At 39.5% G+C, this 21428-nt stretch overlaps 2 protein-coding genes across 2 annotated transcripts; both read left to right on the top strand.

The window, feature by feature from the left end:
* The first annotated feature begins 3222 nt into the window (after nucleotides 1-3222).
* On the top strand, nucleotides 3223-4155 carry LOC114099174 (olfactory receptor 2A7). Its single transcript, XM_027943408.2, has one exon. It carries the CDS (start codon nucleotides 3223-3225, stop codon nucleotides 4153-4155), a length of 933 nt encoding a protein of 310 aa, XP_027799209.2.
* Nucleotides 4156-11711: 7556 nt separating this feature from the next.
* LOC114099173 (olfactory receptor 2A1/2A42) lies at nucleotides 11712-12653 on the top strand. The gene has a single exon (XM_027943407.2). The coding sequence runs from the start codon at nucleotides 11712-11714 to the stop codon at nucleotides 12651-12653; it is 942 nt and encodes a 313-aa protein (XP_027799208.2).
* The last annotated feature ends 8775 nt before the right edge of the window (nucleotides 12654-21428 follow it).

The raw sequence follows: 21428 nt of genomic DNA, 5'->3' as shown, positions 1-21428 counted from the left end.
TCTTTGCTGCCCCTGTGATTGCACAATGAGCAACAAGTGCAGTATCGATGGTGACAGAGGTGGACACTTTGCAATGAGACCCATAATGTAGGCTGCCCCTCACTAAGGCTGCTTGGCACTGACTCACTACTCTGTTGCATCTCTGACCTTTCAGTAGCAGAGACCAACATGGGACCTTTGTCTGAGGAGACCAATAAGTTCGTTGGTGGCATGCTAATTATGTCAGATTCCTTGCACCTTGTCTGTATAGGGCAATAATTCATCGTGATTGCAAATAATATATATTCAGTGTAGGGGATTTCCCTTTCTGTCTGTAGTACTCTGACCATTACCTGTATTGAGGCTCATCAGATCATCTGATTTACTGATAGGTTTATTGCATGACATCACATATGGTTCAATAGACCATGACAGTGAAAGATGATAAACACATGACCAAGTAATTCATAGGTTCCAACGTGTTCTGTATTTCTCAGAAATTGTGACCTGATATAAATTGTGAGCTTTAAGGCACTGGATGGTGAGCAACACCCTGAAGAAGTGGGATGCTATCCTCCACATATACACTGTGATAATAGTGTAAGCATTATCTTTCACTGTGCTGAGTGTAAGGTACACCACTGTGACAGTAGAACCCAGATTCATTCCCATCCACAAGGATTGAAAGAACAGGAGCTGGCCTTCTGCTCCTTCCCGTGAGGGCAGGACCATATTATCAAAGATGGAGAATGTCAAAAAGTAAAGTTTACTTTATCCTTGTGCCTCCTCCATTCTTCCTCCAGGCAGATCAACAATACTTACAGCTTCCAATCCCTAAAACAACTGCCCACACATCTCCATGTGTGCCCAAGGGTGAAAGGTCTGAGCTTCCATCTAAGATGGTCTGATGAGTAATATCTTGGAATTCAAGTTTGTTCTCCAACCAGCTTCAGAATAGTTGGGAAACCAGACCACACTAAAAGAAATGTGGTTGCAGGAATTCATGTCAAGATTTTGTTTCACTGTTAAACAATAACCAGGCATGGATCTTTTCATCTCCAGAGCACCCCTTGAATGTCAGGGTCCTGGAAGAACATAAAAATCCATAAACTATCACACATTCACATATTAGGGTAGCTGTAATAGTGATGTGGTCCCACAGTATGACTTTATATATGCATATTCTTTTATTTATGACGGTATTACCTGTTCTTGGCTTAAAATGTAAGGCTTTCTCAGAGACAGAAATAGATGAGACCCAATCCTCTGAGGCTGGGAGTATAACAGGGGTTGGGTTCTTCATGTCTCTGTAGGAATCATGAGGGTGAAAGTGAGACCTATTTTCCCAATTGCTATACAAAGCTCTCATGACAGTTGGGAAGGTGCTCCTTAGAGACGTTAAATTCATAAAACCTTTCCTTCCAAAAGGCAACTTGAAAACAGCAAGTACCATCAGGAAATCCAGCCACATTGTAGAAATGTTTGCCTTTTCTGCATGACTATTTATTGGAGTGCCTATACCATAACCATCTCTAGACACCCAGAGTTCCTAGTTATCCTTGTGAGTTCCAATCAACATAATTTAATGTCATTTTTGTTTGCTATTTGCTTTTACTATCACACTTTACTATCATGCAAAAGTATAATTCTGATTAAATTCTTCTCATTGATTTTGGATAATTTGAGTAAAATATATTAAGGGTTATCAATATATTATATATCAGCATATTAATAGATCATTAAAATTGATATATTAATGGTTATTTCTGATTGATAGCTATTTTTAAAGTGAAGAAATATATATGGAAAAATGATATTCTGGTAAAGTTTAATATTAACAAACAACATAGATCTGCACTTTATTTTTACAATGCTTAGTTTAAAGTGTCATAAACAGAGAAGCAAGACAAATAAATAAGTGTACAAATGGTGATTTTTTATTATATACAATCTTATAATGCCATGGAGTCTGAGCAATGAATAAGAGCTCAGAGTTTAACTCATCAATAGCTCTACCTAAGAACAAGATAAGGTCAACAATAGTAAATTAATAAATTCCCAAATAATGTTTTATTTCTACCTGCCTGAGCATGCCACTTACTGTTGGAATGGTAACAGGAGAGGTCCAAAATGTAAATGGGTTGATTTTTTTATGACATTTTGTAGTGTCAGATTTATAATTTTATGACCATTAAATTAAGGATTACTGCCAATTCTGGCTATCTCCCAGACAAGTTGATATTACATAAAAGATGAGAATAAAATTGAAGAAAGAAGGGCAATACCATGTTTATATTTACAATTTTACTATGGAATGAATCATAGACAACCTCAAAAGATTTAGATACCCTTTCTGCATCATTTCTCAGGGGTAAAAAATAAGCTATTGCCTCAGGAAATATTTCTCATAGAAGATGAACTATTGCCTATCCTGACCTGCAGAGACAGTGCCTAAAACTGCATTCTAGAGCTTTTAACAATAGGACTCAAAAGCCAACACTGTTTATCTGCTGATTTCACATCTAGATAAAAAGACATGGTCCAAAGCTGTTCAGTCCTTCACATAAATGCCCATCTAAATGTTAATTGTAAAAAACTAAATAACAAAAATAAGACTTGATGCTGAAACTAATCTTTATACTTAAACAATGGGAAGGTTTATGAGATCTTTGGTGTGGAGGTGACAATTGATACAGGAGTGGAAAGTGCATGTGGACACGCAGGCAAGAGGCCAACGGCTAATGGTGCAATGCCCAGACCTGTATCCAACCTTGGCATTCTCTGCCCTTCGTGAGACTTTCCAACCTGAGATTAAACTTAATAAGGTCTATCAGCTAGGGTGCATTGTTTCTGAAAAAAAAAAAAAAGAAAGAAAGACAAACGGAGAATAATTCTGAACAGTATATGCAAGGAAAGTAGAGATTATTTGAAGAATATGGAGCAACTCAAATGAATCAAAAAAACTCATATATTAGACTAAGACAGGATAATAAGCTTATTATTGAAATTTCAGTCTTGCCTTCATTAAGAATATTAATATAAAAACATGTGTATATGTGTGCATTCTTTACTTTTAAATTTTTCTTTAGGGTTTACCAAACAAAGTCTTTAAGCATTCACTTAAAAACATAAAAATGCACTAAAGCTGCCTCTGGATATTTTGCTACCCCCACAAAAGTGTATCTGTATTTAATTTCTTCTCTTAAAAGATGATTTTAATTCAGTTTATTCTGCCATAGGGATATGAGAAACAATATGACATCTGTCACAGAATTCTTCCTCCTTGGATTTCCACTTGGCCCAAAGATGCAGGTGCTCCTCTTCGGGCTCTTCTCCCTCTTCTACGCCTTCACTCTGCTGGGGAATGGGGCCATCCTGGCTCTCAGCTGCCTGGACCCCAGACTGCACACCCCCATGTACTTCTTCCTCTCCCACCTGGCCATAGTGGACATCGCCTATGCCTGCAACACAGTGCCCCAGATGCTGCTGAACCTCCTGGACCCAGCCCTGCCCATCTCCTTTGGGGGCTGCATGACCCAGACCTTTATCTTTTTGACTTTCGCTATTACAGAATGTCTCCTCCTGGTGATGATGTCCTATGATAGGTATGTGGCCATCTGCCAACCCCTTCGATATTCTGCCATCATGAGCTGGAGAGTCTGCATCACCCTGGCAGTCACTTCCTGGACCATTGGAGTTCTCCTGTCCCTGATTCATCTAGTGTTACTCCTACCATTGCCCTTCTGTATGTCCCAAAAAATCAATCACTTTTTCTGTGAAATCATGGCTGTTCTCAAACTTGCCTGTGCAGATACCCATATCAATGAGAACATGGTCTTGGCTGGGGCAGTATCTGTGCTGGTGGGGCCATTCTCCTCAATTGTAGTATCATACGTGTGCATACTCTGTGCCATCCTAAGAATCCAGTCAGGGGAGGGTCAAAGAAAAGCCTTCTCCACCTGCTCCTCTCACCTCTGTGTGGTTGGACTCTTTTATGGTACAGCCATTATCACATATGTTGGACCCAGTTATGAGAACCCCAAGGAGCAGAAGAAATATCTCCTGCTGTTTCACAGCCTTTTCAATCCCATGCTCAACCCCCTGATTTACAGTCTCAGAAACTCAGAAGTGAAGAATTCTTTGAAGAGAGTGCTGGGAATAGGGAGAACTTTGTAAAAGGATTACAGCTTCATGGTTGACATGACTGAGGAACTTATCATTCCGAGAGGCTCCTGAGCATTCAGAGCATGAAAATTACCTTAGAACTAAATGAAAACCAGGTTGTCCTCTGTCTTACATCGGTTGACTGATTCAATTCAACTGATGTGGACTGGATTCTAGAAATCATTGTCTTCAGATATTATCAATAGAAAATCATGCTGCAACTAGTCTCTACCAGGGCCAGGATTTGGAAACCATGGTTCCAGAACAATGCCCATCACCATATCCTCATCAAACTATAGTCCAACTCCCTGTCTCCCAAAGTGTTTTCCTCAAGACACTGTCTCCTCCAGAGGACATTCAACTCTTCTGTGGTCAAATGAGTCTATGAAGAATGAAATTATGGTATTTGCCAGTAAATAAATAGAAGTAGGGAATGACATGCTAAGTGAAATAAACCAGTCCCAAAAACCAAAGGTCAAAAGTTCTTTCTGATATGTGGATACTAACACATAACAAGGGAGAATTGGGAGGGGAAGTATAGAAGTTCATTGGATTAGTCAAAGAGGAACGAAGGGCGGGGAGAGGAGATGGGAACAGTCAAGACAGTAGAACGAATTGGACGCAACTTTCCTATACTCCTATATGAATATGTGGCCAGTGTAACTCCACATCATGTTCAACCACAAGAATAAGATCAAATTGTAATGGGTTTTATCCCATGTAATTATAATATGTCAAAATACATACCATCATGGATATCTAAAAACAACAAATAAATAAATTTTTAAAAAAGAAAGACTGCATACCGGATGCCTCCCTTTAGGCCTCAACCTGAATTAGTATAGTGAAAACTAAAACTTCATTTCGTCAAGTATAATCCTGTTCCAGCTTTCAACCACTGCTTTCCAAACTTATCTGATCACATGAAATTTTTTTCATGTGTTTGTTAACAGTTTTCTGGAACAAGAGATTTGACTGACTCATTGTGAATACCTCTTGAAAATGCCCTCTAAGGCAAATGTTTCTTTTTTTTTCCTCTGCAAAATGAATCTCTACAGAGGATGAAAGTCTGAGCACAGTATCCCTGATCAGCCTGTGAGAATCTGTGCTCTGTTTGGTTAGAGAAAGTGAAGGTCACTGTAGGGAGCAGTGATGTGGATCAAGGTCTCTGAATGCTTTTTGATTGTGGTGCGCTTGCGCTGGGATCTCCCTGTACAAAAGTATGGGTTAACATTGCCAGTTGCTATGGCGATGCTGGCCTGTGGTCACTCTGTGCAAAAGCTCCAAGATATCAGTTTTGGCTTTGAAATTCAGATACTGGCTCCCAGAGATAGAGGATTCTGAGCATAGCGAGATAACTATAATATCTCATCAGCACTGTGAACTTCAAGTCTGCCTGCTTTGCAGAAACTTTCCCACAAATAATCTTTTAATGATAAAACCTATATAATAAAGTGCTGAGCTAGCTCTGGGTCGTTGCATTGCCATCCAGATGTTATGTCCCACCTGGTCTCAACTTTCTCTGTTTGTCCTTTCTAATCCCCCATTGCCCCTTGCAGGATTCTGAGTTAGCCGTGCAGGTCACGGAAGATCCCTATGGGTACTTTTCAATGACAGATTTTTTTGGAGATAATGACTTCAATCATCCCCTTCATCATGAATCAGTATGCCCTGATGATTCTGTATACATTTTTCTGTGTGTGTGTGCTCACTGCATAAAATCAGTATAATTGGGTATGTCAGAGTTTTAAAATCAAACTAATTTTCTCATAAAAACTTGGAAAGATTTCAAAACCCACTACTTACACAGTTAAAGGCTGTATCAGAATGATGTGCTTTCAGAAACACAGATAGAAAACACGCAATTTTAAAATGAGGCATTTTCCTAGGCTTAAATTTAGCATTATAAACATTAACATTTAATTTTTTGTCATCTTCAATATTTTTACTTTTATACCCTAAAATAACTTTTAATAACTGATGGCCATATGATAATAACTTTAAAACTATGCCCTAAAATGACTATTTGCATAATTTTTTTTTAGTTTTCTACTACATTTTTTTCTTTTATTTTAGTGTCCTGACTTCTACCTTTTCAGTAGGTCCCCTGGAGCATGAAGAGATACTGAAATATTCCAATACTTACAAATGGTCTACCATTCCCTAAGACTTTCATATGATCAGGAGCCATATTTCATTGTCCTTAAAAGTTTTCTCACAGTAAATGTGTAGTGTTGGAACACAGGCTGGCATGTTCTCAAAAATTCAATAACCAGGATAGATTTTCCTATGGTATATCCCATCAACCAGTGAGTCAGAGATCAAACTATAAAAAACTAATGACTCTCTAAATGGTACGATTGGTGCAGACTTTGAAAATAATACTTGTATCTTATGTCCAATAATATAAAAAATGTGAAATATGAATGCATATGACATCTCCAGCAGGAAATCTTCTCAATCAAGAAAAAAGCAGAAAGCGTCTCTGGAAGCTACCATGGAGAGGATACTCTCCTCTCTTTCCCTGAGGCACTGAAATCAGAACTTCCCCAACTCAGAACAGAGATTAGATAATACTTCCCGTGGATGACCTGTATTGGTGGTTTGTGCCCTAGCAGACTCTACCTTCAGGCAGGCCCTAATGAGCCCCACTGGGACTCCTCACCCCTCCATGGACTCCTTGCTGTCTCCATGCCTCCCTAACCTGTTCTCCCCGGCATCTCTACACCTTGGAGTCTAGAGACTGAGATTCATGAGATTCAAACCATGTCAAGTATTCTGGGGCCTGTAATGAGAGCTGTTGCCTCAGAGGTGTGCTCTGTGCCTTTCTCTGCTTCCTAATTGTGTGTCCTGCTGGGGAGGAAAATAGAAACAGAAAAAGACAATTGCTTTGTCTCTTCTTCCCAGCAGACATAGGCATGTTCAAACTCTCATGACCTGGCCCCCCAGTGAGTCCTCAAGAGCTGCTAACTAGGCTGATCCCATCAGAGGAAAAAAACCTCCTTTTCTGAGGATTCTGCTGCATTTCAATCAGGAACAGGGGAGGGTTCAGCAGCAACCACAGAAGCTCTGAGAAACAGGACCCTGTTCCAACCTCCACCTGATCCTCCTTCTGAGGTCCTTGAGCCCAAATGTGAGAGTGAACCAGTTGCCTTATTTTGTTTTACCTTAAATTCTGCTTAGACATGATTTAGCATCTAGTCTTTGGTTGACTATCATTCCCTTTGGTTGACTATCACTATCACTCTTTTACTCTATCACTATTATTCTTTAAGTATCACAACAGACCTAAATTATCTCAATTAACACTAGAGATGCTCATCATTCACTTTCTACATTAATAGCACTAAGAAGTACACATTTCATGGATAAAGTATGTAAAGGTATTTTTTTTTACAAGTTTTTTTTTTTCATTGGTGGAGAAATATCTACAAGATAGAGAGGTATGTGGGAATGATGACACTAAAAAGTAAGAAATTTCTGCTGTGGATTTAGATGAAATATATGCAATGACTTTCTTAGTCAAAGGAAATTATAGTCAGACATACTAAACAGTAGTGCTTCATTTCAGCACAATTATTATATAGGGTTCATTTATAAATTATACATTTAATTCTTGTCAGCACAGACACAATGCATGCTAAATTTAGGGAAAAAAACACTATTTGCAATGGAACATGAAGCCCACCAGACACTATAGCTATGTCTTGTACATACCTTACACAGCATTAAGGACAGTATCAGATATCTAGAATTTGCTCAGGAAATCAGTGTACAAGATAGATCTTCAGTAGCCTGGAGGATAGTCTTTGTGTTGGGAATGAAGAGAGTACAGAGAATGGACGAGGTTATCAGGTGACCATGTAGCAAAGTGAGCGAAGTTGGAGACAGTCAGTAAGACTGCAATGATACTTTTCTTTTTTAGAGGACTTTCATGTTTACTGCCTACCTTTATGTTAATCTCTTCTCCTCCTGAAGCACATCTTCACAATACAGTCTTCATAGGCACAGAAGCACCCATTTGTTATACTTTGTGCTCCTGAGTGCTGATGATGCAGGAAGCACTTGGTCTGACCACCGTTGTCCATTTTAATAGATTGACAATTACATTAAATGGACCCTCAGTTCTTCCTGGTCCAAAATAGTACTTTCCCCAGAAAAAAAAAATCCCTTATCCTAGCCCATACCCTGTAAGAAAACTTAACAAAGTCTCAGCTTGTAAGTATGTAAGCTAGAACTTGGTTTTCAGTTCTCCCTTGTCGCTTACAAGTAAACAGCCCTAGGGGTCAACTGAGCCATATATTAGCAATAGGTGCCTATTTTAGGGATTCTGCTTCACTCATGTCTACTGCTGTAGAAAAAAACCATCCAGTTCACTGGACTTTTGAGATTTACTTTTCAAAATACAGGGTCCATCAAGTTGTGATGCTTTGTTTATAAATAAAGCAGTGGTTTCTTTCTCAGATATTTACTTAAAGAACTTCAGAGTTGCCTGATCACTTATTAACTGAATAACACTCAGCCATTTTTTTAATTCTGAAGTTATATGTTTATAAATTAATACATCAGGATGCTTGAAATTCACATTTAGAACTGGAACATATTTCAAAGTGGAAATGCCTCCTTCTTTCTCTCCAGGTTTTCAAAATGTAGTATGCTTGTTTTTCATTTGATTGCTAACTAATAGATACCAAGTAAAATAAGAAAAATAAATAAATAAGAAAGAAATGTATCCTAAATTCTCATGTTCAAAGTTTTGTGAAACCTACAGTTATCCTTATTCTGCTTTGAAAATTAATCATAATTCAATACAGATCACCAAGAATGAATTTCTTCTTGAACTTCCCCTAATTATAGTAGACTACATTTTTAAAGAAACCAGATCTCATGTAGCACCAATTCTTCATTGTTTATTCAGTTTTTACTTTTATTTATTCATTTGTCATTCAACAAATGTATACTAATTTCCAGGAATATGAAATAAACTTACTTCACTACATTAAAAGGAACCAAGATTAAAAAAAAAAAAAACATAACTGTGCTGGAAGATACTAATGTATTCTGACATTTTCACCTGTCTTTCAGTTTGGCTATCAAAAAATTGTGAATTCCCCCCACCCCTGTCTAATATTGTTTTAAGAGACATAAAGGAAAACCGGGAAAGGAAATTACTGCTTTATAATCAACTGGATTGAAGTGTATCTTCCACAGCCAAATATTTTCCTAAGCTTCATGTATTTATAAATGTGGACAATTTGTCAGCCACAGAAATTGTTAATATTAACCTAACATCAAATCAACTTCAGTCATGTGTGGAGATTTTTAAAATATATTATTTTTATTCATTTTGTATCAAGGTTTTTTATCAATGGTGCTTATAAGGGAAAAAAAGAGAGAAAGAAAAAAGCATGTCACCTGTTGCTAGAAGAAGCGACCTATTTCTTTCTCCAGGTCTTGCTTAAACAGGTTACTTTGCCCAGAATTTGCTTCCTAGTTTTTAGATACAGCTTTGGAAACTCTATTCAGAAACTGTCATGCTCTCCAAAAGTATGATGGGACAGTGCTTCAAGCAGAATATCTAAAGCTTCACTGATTTAAAATCAATAATGAAAAAGGAGAGAAGAAATTTTCCAAGTAACACATTACTTGTTGGTAGAAAAATATAACTAGAAAAATGAATTATTGCCTAATGGTGGATTGGAGAGCATGAATCAGAGCAAGAAGAACTTTTCAGAGATCCTAGTTAGTAGAGCTATTGATTGCTGATCACCCAAACACCCATGTGGACTTTCAACCACCAGGTGGCTAGGACAGCTGGAGTGGACTTTTGCAGACCCCCAAACTCTCCAGTCATATGTTTCCTGATACTGTCTTGCCTTCCATCTGTAGATGGTCAATCTCCTCGGTTATAGGTGGGTTTTACAAGTCTGTTTCTCAGAACACAGCTCTGTCTTTCATATGCAAGTCCTTCTGGGAACACACTTGACAGCACCCTTGGTCTGATGATGGTTACAACAGGGACCAGCCAAAACCAGTGTCATTCCTCACGCTAATCATGGAAAAGTGCTAAATATCAATTTATTTACCCTTGACCAATGTTTGCTGTAGAAATCATGTTAAATTTCAACATGATTTACTAAAGCAAATTTTATCCATAATCTAAGGTCAAAAAGCCAAATTCATCCATTATTGTACCACCAATTATTTCATCTTTTGAGTATCTTATCAAGAATTTATTGAATCAGATATATTGAATTATCAATTTAATAATTTCTTGCTATCACCTAATTATAAAGCGACAGTTCTTGTTGCTGAGGTCAGCCACTGTTTTTCAGTTTAAATAGCAAATTACTGTTTTTGAAATTTCAGGGATAGGGTGTGTTACAAACATGAAGGGTTGAATTAATAGCAAAGTGGGCATATTTCCTCCTTACCTTCATTCCAGCCTATGTCTTCTCCGAGAGGATCTAACAGGGAAATTTTGTGCAAATAGTTCCTGGGAAATGTGCCTCAGTGTTTTCACAGGGACAGCCATAGGAACCTGCCAGGCCACTCTCCTAAGATCTTTCAGAGCTTATGGAAACACATTTACACCAGTGCACACTGAGGCCAGGCTTATGCTACTGACTGCTTGATGAAACGCAATTTGACCCAAATTCTATGAGTTACAAAAGAAAAATTCTTATGCTGAATTAATAATTCTGTGAATGAATCACCCAGTTGACCAGTTGCCAAATTACCAAATGTTGCTTTCTTTCAATATTTCAAGAAAATTGTATCCACTTTTATAGATATGAACACTTATATATTAGTGTATATGTTTATGGAGAAATAAATATATATCATTGGACATAAATTATCTATACATGCATACATGTATCATATCACTTTCTTCTTCTTCCTACTCTCTACCTCAAAGCATTCCACATTGTACACATGCATCAAAACATCATAGTGTGCATCGAAAATCCATACAACTATGATTTGTCAATTGAAAATAAAATTAATAACAAAAAGCCACTGTTTAAATAATTTGTTTTGTGTGATGTCATATACTGCAATCTTTAGAATCTAGTGATGATTTAAATACTTAAAGAAACTCAATCATGATTTCTATCAAAGTAGTTATAATTATTTTCTTTTCTGGGACTATCCTTATTTTATAGCTGTCTCTACTTTCCAGTATTTGTCCTACATATATGCATATGTGAAGCTCTTAGACAGTCTGTTTCATGGTGATGTTATTCGTATGGGTTTGCTAGTTCTTAATTGCATCAATGTCAAAGCCTCCAGGTAATTAATCCTTAGTTATATATTTTTCTTCCAAACCTTGTATGTCAGATTAAAATATTAACTTATAGACAGACAATTAATTTTTTTAAACAGGTAATACTTCATTTAGTTATGTATTTGCTTATAACTGAATGGTTCTTAATAGCATTTACTAATAAATTTTCACACACCTAAAATCTATGAAATAATAAATAATGCGTTTCAATGTTTAAGACATTTTAATGTTTTAAAATGATCATGTCACATAGCTATCTGACATTCTCTTTAATAGAGAAATGGAGGAAAATCAGACAATGGTCACAGAGTTCATCCTCCTGGGATTTTGTCTTGGCCAAAGGATTCATGTAGTTCTTTTTGGAATTTTCTCCCTCTTCTACGCCTTCACTCTGCTGGGGAATGGGGCCATCCTGGCTCTCAGCTGCCTGGACCCCAGACTGCACACCCCCATGTACTTCTTCCTCTCCCACCTGGCCATAGTGGACATCGCCTATGCCTGCAACACAGTGCCCCGGATGCTGCTAAACCTCCTGGACCCCGCCCTGCCCATCTCCTTCAGGGGCTGCATGACCCAGACCTTTCTCTTTTTGACTTTTGCTCACACTGAATGTCTCCTCCTGGTGATGATGTCCTATGATAGGTATGTAGCCATCTGCCAACCCCTTCGATATTCTGCCATCATGAGCTGGAGAGTCTGCATCACTCTGGTGGTGACTTCCTGGGCATGTGGCTCCCTCCTGGCCCTGGTCCACCTGGTCCTTATCCTGAGGCTGCCCTTCTGTGGGCCTCATGAGGTCAACCACTTCTTCTGTGAGATCCTGTCTGTCCTCAAGCTGGCCTGTGCCGACACCAGGCTCAACCAAGTCGTCATCTTTGCTGCTTCTGTGTTCATCCTGGTGGGGCCCCTGTGCTGGGTGCTGGTGTCCTACATGCGCATCCTGCTGGCCATCCTGAGGATCCAGTCAGGGGAGGGCCGCAGAAAGGCCTTCTCCACCTGCTCCTCCCACCTCTGTGTGGTGGGGCTCTTCTTTGGCAGTGCCATCGTCATGTACATGGCCCCCCAGTCCCGCCACCCTGAGGAGCAGCAGAAGATCCTTTTCCTATTTTACAGTTTTTTCAACCCCATGCTGAACCCCCTGATCTACAGCCTGAGGAACGCAGAAGTCAGGGGTGCCCTGAAGAGGGCTCTGTACAAAGAAAGTCATTCCCAGCTGCTCTGATATTTGAATCACCAGCCTCAATAGTCCTCTGGAATCTTGGTGCATAATTAATGTCTACAAGAAGAAATTTTACTAATAGTTTCATATCTGTGCCTGAACAGGACCAGAGCCTGCCCTTTCTCTTCCTCTTGAGGAATAATTTTAGATCACTCAATGTAATTTTAGATGTGCTCATATCACTGGTTTTCCATGAGTTGAGGTTGGATCATATATGCTTTCATATTTCTCACTGAATTGAGTATCAAATGAATTTTAAAACTATTCATTCATTGTCAGGATCCCCAAAATTGAGCACATTCCATCAACCTCCTTAACCTAACTGTATATATGTGCTAAGTGCATATGTCTTAGTATTTAGAAGAGAAAACCAAAAAAGCTGCAGCCTACTGTGGTGACCCCAAACTCAGCAGCACACACATCCATTCTCCTGTGATTGTGCCTGCCATTGCAAGGACACTCAGGCCGGTCTAGCTGCTCATGCTGCATGCCATTAAGAAACTCCAGATGACAGTCACTGACTCTAGGTAGGGAGTGAACCTGTTGGCCGAGTGAAGACAGGACATCCAAACACAATGAGAGAAAGGAGAGGAAAAAGGCCTCCACACAGTGTAGGAACAGTGAGCATCATTCACAAATGTGGGGCCAACATGTTCAGTAATAGGTAGTAAAGGGTAACACTGAGCCTTCCTCTCTTACATAGACTGAAAATGTGTATCCAGGAAGATGGCCAGTGTTGTTTAGGATTAACCAGAGGACATGGAGGTGGAGCTGTGGGTTTTGCTGCGCACCATCTCTACGTGTGGCTTCCCAGGTCTTTCCATCAGCACTGCCCTCTTGTTAGTTCAGGTGTAGATCATTTTCCTCCTCTGAATTTCTACCCCCTGGAAGAGGAGATTCCACCACAAAGTGTGGGTGCCTCACCAGCCGGCTGAGGGGTGGATTGATTTTGCTCATATAAGCTACTTGATTAGGTATGAGCACCATATACCACACGTGGCTTCTCAGGGTGTTAGCTATAACATTCCTGTATAACAGCCTGCCCTGAGATGAGGAGGGCCACTTTCATCCAGAGTCTTTCTCAATTCCACCAGGAGAGCAAATACAGGACTAATTGGGGGTTAGCATGTACTTGATTCAACTATACTTACTGTATGTGGATGGAGATACTCAGGTGATTGCAGAATATAAAACAAAATAGGTATTTATAATAAAAGCTAATATTGGGATTCGTTACTTATCAAGTGGTGTATGCTATACATTGGTATCTCTTTACAACGAACAATTTCATTTAGTTATTTTAACAAATCCATGCAGAAGATCCTGTTATCACTCTATTTTATATAAATGCAATGCAGAAATTAACACGTATGGACTTTCACCTATTCTGACTCTCAAGCCTTCAGGACTTAAATACAAGGACATACAGCAGTTATCAATAACAGTGTTATAGAATAAAGAACAAAGCTAAGGATCCCAATATAGGATGTGCTGAGTAAAGGAGCACTTTTTTTGGAGCTGATCTAGCTCCAGGAAGTCTGGTGGACCAGGAGTCATGTAGGAAAAGGAGGGGGTCCTGGGTGATCACTGCTGTGTGCAGAGTCACACGGTGCTTTGGGTTTTAGAGGAGCACAGAGCTTGAAGAAGCCAAGAATAAGGGTTGTTCTCATTCAACATGGAGATTTAGTTCGGCTAAGACCTGGGATACTAGACTACTCTTACTAAGTCTTTATCTTTCTGTGTGTGTATGTGTGTGTAGGGGGAGTATCTTTAGATCTCTAGATACAAAAGGATCTATGTTTGTGAAAAGAAGCAGCTTGACTATAAACCAGTATGTGAAAAAAAGTGGAAGTGTTAGCAAGAAAAGAACTGTGACTCCAAAGAGCAGGAGACTCCAAAGTGCATGTCCAGGAGAATCCTGGAGATGTACAGGATGGTGAAATGACAATGGAAGAGAAGTTTAACAGTCCGTTCACATTGCCTGAACAAGCAAGCTGAAATAGAGGGGATGTCGTATAGCATTTTAACTAAAAAAAAAAAAAACCCAAAAAACAAAAAGCAGCTACTTTCTAAGACAAAGGAATTCAGCTTTATTTACAAAATAAGTGCCACCTGAAAGGTTGGTGGTATCCATCAAACTTATTAAACATGGCAGGCATTAGACTTCTGACTGTTCCTTTGTTGCTTTTAGTTCTAGACAGAATGAGTCCTTGCGAGTTTCTTCTGTGGTGAATATTAATAATAATGTCTCCTTCACAGTGACAACACAGGAATTTCAAAGATATTAGCAGAAGGTATTTACTACTTAATATTTTTTAAAAAAATATGTGCATTCCTTCTTGTCTTATAGAACAGAGGATCTCCAGGGCTATTCTCAGATGTCAGTGGGCACAGAGTGTGCTGGGATAGAGGTCCTGCATCAACGGCTCTGAATGGAATGAGCAGAAATTCAAATTTTGGATCATCTCACATATCTTGCTGATGGGTCGATCATCAGGCCACACTTTGAACATCAATGACAGGGCAGCATTGTTAAATCTTCCTAGGGGAAAAAAAATGGGTCAAAAATGAAGGAAATTATTTGCATGTGGTCTCACAGGACTATGTGGACCCTAAGGCTCTGATGCTTTTTCTGCCTACAGGGAAGCTCCATTTTCTTTGCCCTCTTGATGAACGTTGATGACAGTGCTAGCTTGGTTGCTATTTTGGTTTTTGTTTGGTTGTTGTCTGTTTATGTTTTAATTTCCATACCCTTGTGGGGCCAGGAGGAGAGAAACACTGTCAGGCACAGTCAGGTTTTGTTCTTGGAGGGCTGGCTCAGAGCCAGGGTGTTTGGGTTCTATCCGAAATTGGAAAAAAGAAAAAAAAGGAGGTTGGGAACTCTTCATGCTCATGTACATGGAACACTTCACTTGGGACACCAGATGTGTGGGGGTTTTCCTCACATGGCAAGCAATGAGTGTCCCCGCTAGGTGTCCCGTAATTCACTTCAGTTCTGACATGATCTACCGGGAGATCATGTCCGATCTCATGAGTTAAGGCCTTGGCCCAGAAACCACACACACACACACACACACACACACACACACACACACTCAGATGGCAACCACAAGCCCCAGCTGCTGACCTGTGCTCCTGAATGACCACCCATGATTCAGGATTTCCACTGCATCACTGCAGGCCTAGGGGCTGCACACATTGTTCTGCTCATAGCCCTTTGGTAAAATATGACACCACCTAAGCGTAAGAGGGCTGCAAGATGCAGTCCCCTGGTAGAGTGACATCCAGAGAAGGCCGTCCCTCAGGAAGGGCAGCCCAGGTCTTTCAAGGCCGGACACTTACTGAAGGCCACGGTAGCTGCTGAAGCCAATGGACCTAAACTCAAGCTCTGGGTGCCGCCTCTTTGACACCCTGGTTCTGTGGATTCTAAATCAGCTTCTTCCCTGTGACATGGAACTAGTCAGGACATAGAAATTAGAACATTACACCATTGCTCTCTACCCTTTGCACCTCTCTCCGGCTGTCCTGAAGACACAGTCTCCTCAGCCTCGGTGTTTCTCTGGATGTTAGTAGCTGCTTTTACAAAACTCTGAGGATGATTCCCGTTGAGCAGGGGTTACATCCACCCATCCCATGTGCGGTTTCATCTGTGTTCTCTTAAATCAACCCTATGGTTAAATTCTAGATGTACTTTAATCATAAAAGTCATACCTAACTATATTAAATTCTCAACACTAGCATAATATAAATGTTTTTATTTCAGTTGACACTGAGTGTTTCACCTGTATGCTGAATTCTTCCTTATTTTTATGTCATTTTTACTCTTTTCAAATAATAAAAGCTAGCTGGGCACAGTGGTGCACGCCTGTAATCCCAGTGGCTCAGGAAACTGAGGCAGGAGGATTTTGAGTTCAAAGCCAACCTCGGCAATTGTGAGGCACTAAGAAACTCAATGAGACTCTGTCTCTAAATAAAATACAAAATAGGGTTGAGGATATGGCTCAGTGGTCAAGTGTCCCTGGGTTCAATTCCTGGTACCCCCCAAACTTAATAATAATACTAAAAATAAAACTGTCAAGTCAAAAACTCTCTCAACTTACTATTAACAAAATACAGACAACATTGAGTTATAACTATTGACATTTATGTTTTTAAAGAACTTTCTTAAGTTTTAGTTTGTGTGATATTCTTAAATGTTGAACTTAGTATTTTTAGTATCTCATTTTTAAATTTTTTAATTTGTTTTAATTAGTTGTACATGGCAGTAGAATGCATTTATGCACTTTGATATATCATACACAGATGGAGTATAATTTCTCATTTTTCTGATTGTCCATGTTGTAGAATCACATTGATCCCATGCAGTCATATATATATATATATATATATATATATATATATATATATATATATATATTAATAATGTCTGTTTCATTCTACTGCCCTTCCTATCCACATATCCCCTCCTCTCCCTTCATTCTCCTCGGCCTAATCTAAGGTAACTGGATTCTTCCCTAGTGCCCCTCCCCTTATTGTGAATTAACATCCACATATTAGAGAAAACATTTAGCTTTTGGTTTGGGGGGATTAGCTTATTTCACTTAGCATGATACTCTCCAACTCCATCCATTTACTGAAAAATGCCATAATTTCATTCTTCTTTAAAGCTGAGTCTGTTGACTATATATACCACTTTTCTTTATCCATTCATCTATTGAAGGACATCTAGGTTGGTTCCATAGTTTAGCTATTGTGAATTGAACAGCTATCAACATTGATGTGGATGTGTCACTGCAGTATGCTGATTTTAAGTCCTTTGGGTACAAACTGAGGAGTGTGATAGCTGGGTCAACTGGTGGTTCCATTTCGAGTTTTCTGAGTAATCTGCACACTGCTTTCCATAGTGGTTGCACCAATTTGCAGTCCCACCAGCATGCACCTCAGATAAAGCATTGATCTCTAGGATATATAAAGAACTCAAAAAACACCAAAGATCAAATAATCTAATCAATAAATGGGCTAGGGAACTGAACAGACACTTCACAGAAGAAGAAATACAATTGATCAACAAATATATGAAAAAAATGTTCAACATCTCTAGCAATTAGAAAAACGCAAATCAAAACTACACTAAGATTTCATCTCCTTCCAGTCAGAATGCCAATCATCAAGAATACAAGCAACAGGGCTGGGGATGTGGCTCAAGCGGTAGCGCGCTCGCCTGGCATGCATGTGGCCCGGGTTCGATCCTCAGCACCACATACAAACAAAGATGTTGTGTCCACCAAAAACTAAAAAATAAATAAATATTTTAAAAAAAGAATACAAGCAACAATAAATGTTGGTGAGGAGGTGGGGGGAAAGTATACTCATACATTGTTGTGGGACTGCAAATTGGTGCAATCTCTCACTTTTATGCGTGTGTTTAAATCCAGTGTTCTGGAGGTGCTGATAATGTAGAAATGAGTTCTCTAAAAATCCCTGTTCGTGCAGGGTTCAGTTGCTGCTTGCTCCTGGAGGGCAGTGTCCTCAAATCCATCTTCTGACAGTGATGTGAACTGTTGAGCCGTCTCCTCTGAGCCATGACTTTTCTCTGCCAGCCAGTGTTTTTCCTTCCTCGATGTTTATGTTTTCCCCATGTTTATGTTCCCTTCTGAAAAACTGCAGAAGCTGAGACCACCTCAACTTGACATGGAACAGAAAACACATCATTGGATGAGATGCATTTCCCAGATTACAGTGACTTTGCCATAAGATTTTATGTTTACCTTGTCTTAGTTCCAACTTTCTACATTTTACTCTAAAATGACTTCCAGCAAGTGCTATTTATATGGTAAGGAATATAAGAAGAAACATGCCCTCAAATTTTAATATGAACAAGATTTCACAGGGGGTTTTATTTTCACCTGGATATGAAGCGTAATAAAAAAGAAATGGTTCTAATGTTTATAGATTGCTTTCAACATACCAGGTGTTTCAGAGGATCTGGAGCAGTGTTTTGGCATTCCTAAAGAAATGTGTGCTTTTTCTTAGGTGGATATGCACAGCAGAGCACAAGTGAGCCCACTCACCAAACACACTAAGCGTGCAGGATACTTTCTCAGGTTTGTGCCACAGCCAGCAGGTCAGGATGTCAGTATAATAAACAGCAATTTGTAAAGTGCACAATGGTTTGATATGAAATTCTCATTCCTCCTGTGTCTGGTATGTGGAATAAATATTAATAATAATGAGAGTGCCTTCTCTAGCAAGTATCTCCATCCTCCTGGAAGAGAGAGTGGAAGTTGGGGAAGCTGCCCTGGAGAGGCTCTGTTATCCCAGGAGAGGGTGGACTCCGAATCCAGCACCACTCTTCCTTCAGAACTGAGAATAAATAATACTTCCCACGGATAACCTGCATTGGTGGCTTGTGCCCTAGGAGACCCTCCCTTCAGGCAGGTCCTAATGAGACCCCAATGACACCTCACCCCTCTAGGGACTCCTCACTGGTTCCATGCCTCCCAACCTGCTCTCCCCAGCATCTCCACACCATGAAGTGTTTCTTGTAATCAGATGATTCCCACAGTCACTTCTTCCCACTTGTGATGACACAGAGAGCCCGGATGACATTCAGGAGAAGCTGGACTGCAGAGGTGAATGTCAGGGCTCATCCATGGTCACATGGTCCTGCTTCCTGGCATGTTCCTCGTAACCATGGAAAGACTGGGATTCATGAGATTCAAACCATGTCAAGTATTCGGGCGTCGATAATGAGAGCTGTTGCTTCAGAGGTGTGCTCTGCGCCTGTCTCTGCTTCTTAATTGTGTGCCCTGCTGGGGATGAGAACAGAAACAGAAGAAGAAAATTGCTTCATCTTTTCTTCCCAGCAGACACAGGCATGCTCAAAGTCTCATGACCCAGTGAGTCCTCCAGAGCTGCTAACTAGACTGAGCCCATCAGAGAACAGAACCTCCTTCTCTGAGGATTCTGCTGCATTTCAATCAGGAAAAGGGGAGGAGGGTTCTGAAGCTATCAGAGAAACAGGACCCTGTTCCAACCTTCAACTGCTTCTCCTTCTGAGGTCCTTGAGCCCAACTGTGAGAGCTCCCCAGTTGCCTTATTTTATTTTACCATGAATTCTTCTTAGACACATTTCACAGGCTAGTTTTTTTTTTTTTTCATTCTTTTAGTCCAAGCACTAGTAAGGGAATTCACATCTCTCATAATACATGCTGATTATTTTTCTGCTATGGAAATAGTGTATGGGAAAGTTAATGCTAACTTCTTTGACATATTTTTCCCAAATAATGTAAGTATGTACTTCATCCCTTGGCATTCTTGGGGCTTGGTTCAAAACCCTCTGAGGATAATAAAATCCGCAGTTGCTTAGATCCTGTGTATGAATGTTATAGCACTTACCTGTAACCTACATACATCCTTCCACGTTCTTTAAGTCATCATTAGAGCACTTTAATGCCTGATACAACGTGACTGCTACATAAATAATTGTTTAGTAGTTAAGCTGTACTAATTAAGGAATAATGATAAGAAATTGTATCACCAGGTGCAGTAGTGCATGCTTATAATCCTTGCCATTCAGGAGGCTGAGGCTAGGGGACTGTCCATGCACAGGAGTTCAAGACCCAGCCCAGTCAAGAGAGAGAGAGAGAGAGAGGGAGAGAGAGAGAGAAAGGAAGGAGGGAGGGAGGGAGGAAAAGTTTATACACATTCAGAGCAGCTGCATGTTTTTCAGAATATTTTACTCTTGGTTGTTTGAATCTACAGATGGAAATCCTGCAGATGCAAAGGGCTAACTGGATAGAATTAGATTAATTTTGTTTTATGGAGTGGAAAAACAGCAGCAGGATAGCAATAAACTTATGAACATTGATGCTAAAAAACAATACATTATCTACAAAATCATCTAGTTGACTTAAACTTTTATAATTCTAATCACTTATACTTGTAAAACCTTTAAAGCACAATTGGCTTTAAAGAATAATGGCAAGCAGAGCAGATGGTTTTCTGGGACTACTGTGAATGTGGAGGCCATTCTTGTCAAGTTCACACTGCCGTAGGCTTTCCAAGAAGTTGTTAAATATGGATGCTAATTGATCTTGGTTATGGAGTGTCCACTGTATCCCAAGAATGTGTTCAGTGTTAACATATATTATCTCAATCTTCATTATACCTCTCAAAATATGTACTACTTTTCTTCTTTTAAGAAAAGGAGACTGGGGCTTGGAGAGGTTAAGAAACACACTCAAGGTCCTTTAACTAATAAATGAGTGTCTGAACCCTAGGCCCACATGCTTATGTTGCCATGTGGCCTCCCACCTCTGCTCTCCAAATCCTGGGACTCTGGGCACACACCACCACAGCCAGCTCACACTTTCACTGCTATCTATAGTGCATTCAGTGTTTTCTTTGTATGAGAATCTGGCTCAAGGGAGAATGTGGGGAGCTCATTGGGGCTTTGTTTTCTCATATTTAATCAAATCAATATCCAAAAAATAAATAAACATTTATTAAACATCTATCATGTTTCAGGCATGAAGTATAATCAAAAATATCATAATTATAGAGTGTACTAGATCAAAAATACTTCTTCAATCTCAGGGTACATTTTAAGCACACATTTTGAAGAAATTAATTGTGAAGCACAGTTAGATAGTTCTTATTGGTCATTATGGAATCAAGAAAGAATGTGTCAGCATTCCAGATAAGTGGGTGGGCAGACAATGTTACTCTTCTGAATTATAAGACAGTATTTTCTGGGATTGCTTACAAGATGTCAAC

Source organism: Marmota flaviventris, chromosome 1, assembly GCF_047511675.1.
Source record: "Marmota flaviventris isolate mMarFla1 chromosome 1, mMarFla1.hap1, whole genome shotgun sequence".
Taxonomy (NCBI): domain Eukaryota; kingdom Metazoa; phylum Chordata; class Mammalia; order Rodentia; family Sciuridae; genus Marmota; species Marmota flaviventris.
Note: the sequence above shows the minus strand (reverse complement) of the source record. Positions and strands in the feature narration are given on the sequence as shown.